The sequence below is a fragment of the Melozone crissalis genome, unplaced genomic scaffold (genome assembly GCF_028551555.1).
Source record: "Melozone crissalis strain CALT ecotype California unplaced genomic scaffold, PUWL_Pcris_2 ptg000042l_1, whole genome shotgun sequence".
Taxonomy (NCBI): Eukaryota; Metazoa; Chordata; class Aves; order Passeriformes; family Passerellidae; genus Melozone; species Melozone crissalis.
In genome coordinates this window covers 31850577-31861103 of record NW_026535820.1, presented here as the reverse complement: position 1 = coordinate 31861103, position 10527 = coordinate 31850577, and the positions used below count along the sequence as shown (strand labels likewise).

The window sequence follows — 10527 nt, the reverse complement described above, 5'->3', positions numbered from 1 at the left end:
TTCCTTTCTTTAAAAAAAACCCACTAACATAGTTCTTATTTTAACAAATTTTATAACCTAAAACTATATTTAACACAGTACTTAGGGAGAATTAATACAGCATTTCTTTCTAACACAACACATATAACATTCATTTTAATATTTGCGAAAAGCCAGTCATATAATACGTGCATTTTTCACAGAGGGTTATTTCAGCCCCCAGTAAAGAATTCAGTTAAAGATTAGCGAGGTGATGCTAATTTGGCTTGTACGCTAATTCGGTCCTGTCCCTGAAATTCTTTCCCTGTGTGCTTTAATCCTCACTTTGTGTAAGGGAATCTGATCAGCGGGCTTTGTTTCCCTCTGTATCCCTTCTTCCTCTCAGCGATGGTGCAGAGGCAACTCTTGGATGTCAAACTTAGGCTCCTTCCCCTCCAGGACACGCCAGCTCCCCTCGGTGGGGAGCGGTCGCTCACAGGGACGGCTCCTGCCCTCGCCGGAACCTTCGTGAGGGAGGGTGGCGGCTCGCTCGCGGTGGGTGCGCCACTCCCGGGGCGCGGCTCCCCGCGCGCCGCGCCGAGGCCGTGCCGCAGCCCCGCCTCGATGGCTCCCTCTCCCGGCGCCTTCCTGTCCCGGTGCCTCCCTCTGCAGCGCCGCGGGACCCGGCTCCACTCGGGAATCCCCTCCGCGCGCCGGGGCGGGGCGCGCCGTGACGCCACGGGCGCGCAGCGTCAGAGGCGGCCCGTGTCGGCGGCGCGCGGGGCGGGCGCGCGCGGGGCCATGGCGGCGGGGTACCAACAGCGGCCCAACGGCGGCGGCGCCCCCGGCGCCCTGCCCGACCCCTCGTTCCTGTGGAGCGTCTTCCAGAGGTGGGCCGGCCGCCACCGCCGGGCCGCGGGCAGCGAGGCCCGCGGGCAGCGGGCACGGGGAGGTACCGGAAGCGGGTCCGGGCACCGGCCCGGCGCATCCCGCGCGGGGTTTGGGTGCCGGGGCAGCGCCGTGGGCAGCGCGGTGCATTCCCCGTGGGAGGGTCTGCAGGGAAGGGCTGGGGAGGAGTAAATGTGGCTGTGTCTTATAACGAGGGGAAGGGGATCGGTGGGACGGTAACCTTGAAAGCGCTGAAGTCATTTTTAACCTGAGGTTGCAGGAAGGAAAGGATAGTTAGGTGTGGAGGATCAGCGTAGCAGCACAGGGAAGGCTTGTAAAAAGGAATCGGATAAATGGTAATGGGAGACTTTAAAGCTACCAATGACAAGACATAGCTGCACCAGGGGACGTTCAGGTGGGATATCGGGAAGAATTTCTTCTCAGCAAGGGTGGTTGGACATTGGAACGGGCTGCCCAGGGAGGTGGTGGAGTCACCGTCCCTGAGGTGTTTGAGGAAGGACGGGATGTGGCACTCAGTGCCATGGTCTGGCTGACACGGTGGTGTTGGGTCATAGGTTGGGCTTGATGATCTCAGAGGTCTTTTCCAAGCTAAGGGATTCTGTGAAGTACTCTCTTGAATTCTCCTGGAGCAGAGGGACCTGCAAGGGAGTTAGCAGCTTGTGCTAAACAAACACACTGGCAAGATCCTATCAGTGAGGAAGCCAAAGGAGATTTCCCAACTATGTCTTGTTGAGGAAAATGGGGAGGTGCCTACGTTGGATCCATTTTTATGAGAGATGAGTCAAGACAGATCTTCTGACACAAGCAGCAGCAAGAAGAGGTTAAGCAGCAGGCAAAGAGTACTAAGTTTCTAAAACTGGCTGATATTTACAGAGTGACTCAGGAATGCAGCAGCTTACCTACCCAGCCTGCTGTAAAACAACTTCCTCTGAGGACTCGGCAGAGGCATGCATGAAGCTGTTTCTCTTTTTAAAGGGTCCAGAAGCAGATCAGCAATCTGGCTTCTGCACCACGAAAATCAGTAAAAATATTTAAAATAATGTAGTTAAGTCAGGACAGTTGCATGGCTTTTGTTGAAAACATTCCTTCTGGCAGACTGTTGTATAAATCCTGGACTGTGTTTGGTAAGGATTGGATATGGATATGATGGCTGGAATTGGAGCAATTCATACAATCTGTATGCTTTCCAAAAATACTCCCAACACTATCAAAAGGCCCTGGATGAAGTTCAGTAAAGGTGGAATGAATGGAAGCATTCTTCAGTGGATGGAAAACTGACTGAAGGGTGTGTGTGTGGTCATGCACCCCACGGACAGATGGAGCTCTCCTGGGATCTTTGTGTAATCTGTTCAGGAGCAGCTGGGAAAAGAGAGTAGGTTTAGATTGGGGGGTGGGAAGAGGTTTTACACTGTGGGCGTGGTGCGGCACTGGCACTGGTTGCTCAGAGAAGCTGTGGCTGCCCCATCCCTGGAAGTGTTTAAAGCCAGGCTGGATGGGGCTCTGAGCCATCTGGTGTAACTGAAGGTGTCCCTGCCCACAGCCAGGGGATTGGAACTTGGTGATCTTTTAGGTGCTTTTCAATCCAAACCATTCTGTGGTTCTCTGGTTCTGTGGAAAGAGATCAGGTGATGTTTGCTGATTCCTGCAGTAGCTGAGGCCTGTGAATGTTTGCAGGGGCACCTTGCAGTCCTGAATGACTGGGCAGTACCAGCCTGTCATGGCCAGATCATGATCCCTTTGTGACAGGCGATCCCCATATGTCAGGTGGAATCCAGAGCAGAAACCTGAAGTCCATGAGGAAAACCCATTCTAATTTTGCATAATTTCATTTATAAAAGGAATGTGCTGACTGATGATGCTCAGGAGCAAGATAAGTAGGTCATAATGCATTTTCATGAAAATATCAGCTTAGGACTTGGTAACAGCTCATAAAAGGTAAAAAATGTTCACAATACTAAGAAGAGAAACAGATTATAAAGTGGAATATCTATTTGTAATTGAAGTCTTTGCGATTTATGCTTGCAATTTTAGTGTTGCATGCAGGTTACATAATTCTTGGAGATGGGGAAGGAAGCAATAGAATGAACTGAAAGTGTTTAGAAAAAGACAGCAAGAACTAAAGGAAAAGAAAATCATCCTCTGTGAACAGGGGTCAGCTGAGTGGGACTCTGGTTGGGGTAGTAAATGAGGGGAAATGAAACTATCATTCCAAGGGGAACATGTTTGTATGAAATGGAGGGAAGTCCCCACCACTTTCAGATACCTTTCTAAAGAAGTCATGACCATTCTTTATTTGGGCGGAAATTACTTAATTCATTAATTTTGGCATAGAACTTGAATCATTAAGACCATGGACTGTGAAGGCTCAGTGGAAGCTGGAACCTGCCTGTGCTATTTTCCTCCTTGAACCCCTTTGCAGGGCCCTGCAAGCCATTGAGTCTTTGAGTACTTTGGTCACATTAGTGACTTACTCTCCATTGCCAGCGTGTGAGAGAGGCTGGGTGACAAACCTGTTGCTCCCAACAAACTTGTTTCACCTGTTGTGAAACAGATAGCTCACTACTGTGGCATTAGGCATTTCGTGGATTTAACCAGCACAGTGCTCTGCAGTTCTCTGAAACAGAAATAAATAGAAATACTTCCTTGTGGAGAGCAAGCCCAAACTGTTTCATTGTCAGTGTTTCTGTGTGTCTCTTCACTCATAAGTCTTGCAGTTTTCTTTGGGGCTTTTATCATGTTCCAGAAACTTTTCAGGAAAATAATAATCTCATCTGGTGAGTAAGAAGCAGAATATCAAAGTCTTCAGTAAGTGGAAGCGTTAATTTCAGCCATTTAAAGCTTACTACCTGCTTTGGTTTTGTTTTGTTTTTCTTTTCCCAGAGTTGATAAAGACAGGAGTGGAATAATATGTGATAATGAACTTCAGCAGGCATTATCCAATGGTAAGTCTGTCAATGAGCAGTGAGGTAGTTCATTGCAAACTTCATGATAAATTTGTTGTGGTTACTTGATGCTGTGATTCTTTGTATGGAAAGGGGTGGGAAGTGTTCCTGCCACTCACTAATTACTATTTAATCTACAGCAAAAGGCTGGAAAGGGAAAAAATGAACAATCCTTGTGATTTTTTGTTTGTTTGTTCTAAACTGAGTATCTGTTCTAACCATTACTGGTCTGTATTCTGAGGAATGAGGGCGTGCACATCCCTTTTTTCCCAGCTCTGCTTCCTAGAAATCATAACCAGTGATTCATATATTCCTTGCTCATCACTACTGAACCTTTGTTTTTTTTAACCAGAACCAGTGTATAACCTGGGCAAAGCTGTTTACAACCAGCCTTTTCATTGCACATAATGTATTTTTCTACAGTATGTTGCAGGAAATAAAGTATGTTTGGGGTTTTTCCTAACAGAGTAGAAAGATGCACTCTAGATATAGTATTAAAACTTCCTAGTAGTCATTTCCTTGTTGAAATACTCAAAGAAACTAGGGTATTGTCAAATAACTCATGGAAACAAAATTAAAAATGAAACATTTTTCCAGTAGTCTATTTTTACTTTCTTCCCATGACTCAGGATGGGTTGTACTCTGTGGGTTTTTTTTCTGTTTGGAAATCTGAAAAAATGGCATATTCAGGCTGTTTGTCCACCTTTGAGTCCATACCAAGTTCCTCTTCTCCCAGAATTTATTCCTCTTCTCCCAGAGTTTATTCCTTTATCCCTCCTGTGCTTTGTGACTGAGAAGGGCTTAAACTGATGTTGTGAGCTGCAGCACACACTGGCTCTGCTTGAAGGGCCCACTTTTGTCAGTGATTGCCTGACTTGAAATAAGTTTATAAGGTTCTGTTCAGTAAAACTGCAGTAACTGAACTGGATGTACTAGAATATTTGTTTAATGATGTATCTGATAAATTAAAAGCAATGTGTTGTGGCTGCCAGAACTGATCCATAATTAAAATTTTGAATAAAATCTTTAGCAAAAGCTAAGTTAAATTAAGTCACAATTTTCATTTAGATTACAGGGCTGTTTAGAACTGTGAGAAACTGTCATTTTAAATCTTACCTGCTTTAAATTTCATATATTTTAAATATTTTCTCATATGCACCTGCCATTTTTAATTTTATATATTTTAAGTATCTCCTCATATGAATGAATTTAAGGGTAATAGGCAGTGATGAATATCTGAGCTCTTTTCTTTCCTTATTTACAGTGTAGATTAGCAGTTTCAGTGCTTTGCAGTTATGAAGAATGCCTACCAAGTGTTAGACAAAATATTTACAGAACTGTAAGCTTCCTGCATTCCAAGAGATTCTAGATCTCGTACACCAAAGTCACTAACAATTCACTATATTATTTTCAAAATACATCCTCTAGTGGTTGTTTGTGCATGGCTGTCCTGCAATTTAACATGGGCTAAAATAATGTTATGTGTTTATTTCTAAAACATGAAAAAATTCTACAATGTGCTCATTGACATTTGAAGTTCAGTGTGGTTTTGACAATTTGACATTTTCAGCCTGTGAAGTTTGTGCAGATAACAGTGTGCTTACGTGGGAGGGGCTGATCATCACTTTGTCTGTTTGCACAATAAAATCCTTTGCTTCCTTCTTGTTTTCTTCTGTGCTGCTGTGGGAAGTTAACACTAGAGTCAGGAGAGCAGAGACAGGGACAGTCTGCACTGTTTATTGGAACAGGGTGAAATCTGTACAGTTCTTCACCTCTGGAGGTGCTCAGATTTCGCTCTGTGGTGGCTCTATGAATCACTTGAGTGTTTCAAGATGAGATAAGTTAACTTTCAGACTGTATTTTCACTTTTTCCTCTTATTCTGTTCCGTGTTAAATCCTGGCACCTTATTAATTCCATTATTTCTTATTTTTTGAGGAGACACACAGCTCTAAGGTACGGATATTCTCTGTCTAAAATACTGCCTCAGCATTTTCAGAGCCATTTTTCCTTTTCTCTTTATGTGCCAGTAGTCTCAGGGCCTGCCTGTGCGTGACATCCCTGCCGTGACCCGGCAAAGCCAAGGGCCGGATCCCAGGGATCCCAGCCCGGCCCTTCTGCCGGGATTTGCGGTCACCTGGCCCAGCCCTGGGAGCGCCTCTGCTCTGCCCTCGGCTCCTGCAGGCAGCCACAGCCAGTTCATTATGTGCTGCTTCTGCTCCTGGTGCCTTCACAGGCTCTGGAGAATCCGTGGTGAAATGCTAGATGAGGCACGGGATTCCTTTGTTTAAAGCATAATGCTTCCTAGGCTTTGGAATGCTCTCAACCAAGTCAAAATAATTTCATAATGACAAGCCTCTAAATACTCAGAGAAGTACAGAGCTGCTCTCCAGATGATTACTGCTCAGGCCCTTTCAAGCAGCATCATTTCTTGGTCTAAAAATACTAATTCAAACTAACACTTAATTGTTTTAGCAGTGGATTAGGTGGGATTTGTACTGAACTACTCTAAGCTGCAATGTATGGTTATGCCATGTTGGGAACTCCGTCTGTCAGAAACTAAATGCCCTGGAGTAGTCCTGTCAAAGGGAAATGAGCAGATGGGTTTTTACTGAGGAACAGATATGAGGCCTTGATTGAGTTACAATTTAGAACACTTCTGCTCCTGTCAGTAGAAAAGAGGTACTTCAGTTTAGATCTTGATTTTTGTCCAATACTTCCTGACAGCCTGGGATGAAAAAGTCCTTCTAAGATCTTCCAAGGTTTGTTAAGATTTTTTTGTTGCAGCCTTAAAATGCTGATTTCTGTGTGGTATTTGGGAAGCACTGCTCTGAAGTCATCTCTGAATGGTGAGACTTTCTTACTTCCAAGCAGCCTTATTTTTTAATATGCCTGTTCCATGTCACATAGCTCTGAATTCACTGTTCTTAACTGATTTGTTTGTTTTGCATTTTTTTTAAACATTGAGGAATTCTTAATTCTCAACTAAGTAATTCTTTCTGTTTCAGGCACGTGGACTCCATTTAATCCAGCAACAGTCAGATCAATTCTTGGTGAGTGTAGTTGTGTGATGTAGCATAGTCTTAAGATAATGTTTTGTGATCTGCTCAGCTGATTGAGTGAGAATGCTCTCAATTGCTACACTGTTTTGTTGTTTTTTCCTCAGAGTGCCCAGCAGTAGTAAGTTAAATTATTTTCCCTTTTGGTTAATAGAGAATGCCCTTTGCATACACACATGTGCACTTGTCAAAATAGCTTGAGAAAATGTTACTGCATAATTGATTAAACAATAAATGTAATTTATGCATGAGGAGATTGTTATCCTAATTTTTCTAAAAAGATATTATGTAAGTTGTCTTGGGAAGTAGTTTTTCCTATCTTGAATTTAAGCCTATGTTTTACTCCAAAAATAGCAAACAGAAGCTTTACAAAGCTTGAATTCTGTTAGTGTCTAAACTAATTGCCAGTAATGTGGAAGGTGCTGGTGATAGAACAGAAGGATGAAGATTCAAGCACAAGAAATCAAATCTTTTCTGTCACACAGTTCATAAATCCAAGGACTACATTTTTTGCTTTGTTCTCAATAAGTGTTCAGCAGCAGCCTGAGTTCCATTGCTGGATGACATGTAAAGATAACACCATGAGTAAATCAAATGCAGATGAATATCCCAGCACTGTTGGAAATTATGTAAGACTTTTTAATGTGTCCTTGGAAAAGAACAGTCCACCCCTCTGCCCATTTTGATTATTACTGGATGATCAATCAAGCCCTCAGTATTTTTGAACTGAAAATGAAAAACTAGGAAAAATAAACATTCTGTGATTTATTCTGGTATTTTTATCTTGGTTTATTTTTTTTCCTTCAGTGGATGACTGCTGCTTTTTCTTGGCAGGACTTTGCAAATTACCACTTGCATTTTAGCAGTTTCTTTTCTCTCTTCAGTACCTTCCACAGAGCACTCTTGATATCTACTTAAAGTCCTGGCAGATCTTGCTGAGGAGTTGTATGACTAAGGTTTTATATGTGTTTCTTACTTTTTATTTCAGGCATGTTTGACAGAGAAAACAAAGGGGGTGTGAACTTCAATGAATTCACAGGAGTCTGGAAATACATCACAGACTGGCAGAATGTCTTTCGAACGTATGACAGAGACAATTCTGGAATGATTGACAAAAATGAACTAAAGCAAGCACTAACAGGTTTTGGTAATTCATTAGTAATTACAGTTTTTATGACTAGGTTATGTCATAGAATGAGCTGCTTACTGGTGCTGTTGCAGAGCTGTACTGCTCTGACAAATGTCACTAAAAATGAGGTAGGTGAAGGGCAGCTTTCCTTTAGGCATAAGCTACCTTTTAACAATGTCCATGCCAAAGGCACGTGTTTTTTAAAGCTCTTTTCTTAAATAGAGGAAAGGAAAACGTTCCTGATACATGTCCTGACACATCCAGTTCCAGTCTCCTCTGTGACATGCTCTGAGGGTTACCAGTGTATCAGGCTAAGTCTGAACTAACAGGGTACTTGATAGAACTTGCCACCTTTTAAACAAGGCCAGCTGTCCGTGCTGTGAGAGCATTCTGATGCCTAAGGAACTTTCATTCCAGTCACTTCACCTGTAAAGACTTGAACTGCAGCCCTAAACCATTCCCTCAATCAAACAGTCACCTTAATCTGTAATTATAGTTAATGTGACTCTGTACATAATTATTACTGAGCATGGGTTTTATTGCATGCATCTTAGTTTACCAAAAATTAGTCATTGTAACTCCTTACTGTTTTCTGGTTTTGTTACACATGCCTGCTAAACAACCTTGTTCTTTTTATAGGATTGCAGTAACTGAAACCTTCTAAAGTATTTCTCTTTTTCCAAGGTTACCGACTCTCTGATCAGTTCTATGATATCCTTATTCGGAAATTTGACAGACAAGGAAAAGGACAAGTTGCTTTTGATGATTTTATTCAGTGCTGTGTTGTTCTACAGGTAAAAAAAGAGATGTACTTTGATGTCAATTGGAAAAAAAAATGCCTTTTCTTAAGCTTTTCTGGTTCTCACTTTAACAGTGGATCAGAACTTGCTTTTATTTATAGTAATCCATTTGAACTAAGTGTATGCTAAGTGCTAGAAACATCATTGTGTATTGGTCTTCATTAGCAATTCCTTTGTGTTTCAAGTAAATTTGATACAATGGGTGAGGGACAAAAAAGTGTAAAATAGTATCAGTGTTTGACACTCTGTTAGTTTAATACAGACTTCAGAGCTGATCTTGCAAGGGTAATGGTAAAAATTCACAAAAAACCTTCCAGTCTTTCAGTGACACAGAGAGTGAGAGAGAGAACATGGAGGGAAAGCAGTTCCCTGTAAAAGTCACATCTCTGTTATTTAGACACATCAGTCACCTTTGCATTCATTTGTAATACAAGGCAATTATGGTTAGTTGTAGACTTGAACTCTGCTAAAAAGGGCTTTAAATGGAATAATCACTCAGCTGATGTTAATGAAACATGCTGGCAGTTGTTCTGGTCCTTTGTACTGCCTGGCATCTCTGTGGTCATACAGAGACACCTCAGATGGCAATGGCACATGAAGCATATTTTCCTAGAAGGCGAGATATGCACAAGGTATGCATTGGATTCTGTTTCCAGATGACTCAAACACTGCATTGTTTTTCCCCCTGCTTTAAAGCCAGTTATAAAAAGCTGTCTGGTCTATATAGAAGGTAGCTTTAGGTATTGCATTATTATTGCAGTGAGCTGTCTTTATATGTAAGACTGTAAAATGGCTACAGGGGGGATGAACAGAAAGGGTTCATAACGCCCAGGTGGCAAGGGGAGTGTGTTGCAGTCTGAAGCTTCCTCTAGAACAAAAGTGTCTATTGTTTTATTTCTCTCCTCCTCAGAGGCTGACTGATGTGTTTCGTCGATACGACACTGACCAGGATGGCTGGATCCAGGTGTCCTATGAGCAGTACCTTTCCATGGTCTTCAGCATCGTATGACATGGATAACCAGGAATTGCACACTGGCATTACATAGACTGGAGTTGCCAAATCATCCTCTACTGAATAAGATTATTTATGTATTATAATGGATGTAACATCACATTCTTAAATTTTGTATGTTGGTAATCATTGTCAGAATCTGTACTTGAGTTGGTTTTATTTTGTATTATTGTATGATATGACCATCTCTGCTTACTGTAGTACAGAAAGCACAGAATCTAGATTTAACCAGTACAATGTTGAACTCTTACACATATCCTTACCTCTTACACATATCCTGCATGGGAAAAATGACTCTTTAGAAATGCCAAATTAAAATCATGCTTGTTAGTTTATATCAGTTGAAAGCCAGAAGTTGCACAACATGTTTTGCATGTGCCTTACTTTTATAAGAGTTTAATGTATTAATTTTTAAATACAGAATTTAAAATTAAGTAAAAATACCAGGACAACTTTTAGTCTGTTTCACTTTTGTACAGCTTTAAGGGGATGGTGATCTTATTTCTGTATTCTCATTTTCTACAATTCAGGGATCTCGCCACTTGGATGGCCTTTTTTATTTTATTTTCTAGCTGCCTCCTTCTTTCAGGGTATCTTTGGGATGGCTTCAAATACAACTTCTTCTCACCTGTGAAAAAGGTCACACTGCATCTCCCTTGAAAAGTTCCCCTCAAAAATGAACTCTGACTCTGAATATGCTCCTTTTGCTTAGTTGTCTCA

General features: G+C 42.1%; 1 protein-coding gene across 2 annotated transcripts; it reads left to right on the top strand.

Annotated features, from left to right (window-relative positions):
- The first annotated feature begins 756 nt into the window (after positions 1-756).
- On the top strand, positions 757-10263 carry PDCD6 (programmed cell death 6). Of its 2 annotated transcripts, none has more exons than XM_054285210.1 (6): positions 757-848; positions 3748-3809; positions 6816-6860; positions 7855-8007; positions 8680-8789; positions 9706-10263. In XM_054285210.1, the coding sequence occupies exons 1-6, from the start codon at positions 760-762 to the stop codon at positions 9802-9804; spliced, it is 558 nt and encodes a 185-aa protein (XP_054141185.1). In that variant the 5' UTR covers positions 757-759; the 3' UTR covers positions 9805-10263. The 2 variants fall into 2 exon arrangements, with proteins under 2 accessions (XP_054141185.1, XP_054141184.1); XM_054285209.1 differs by having other exon boundaries at positions 7855-8013.
- The last annotated feature ends 264 nt before the right edge of the window (positions 10264-10527 follow it).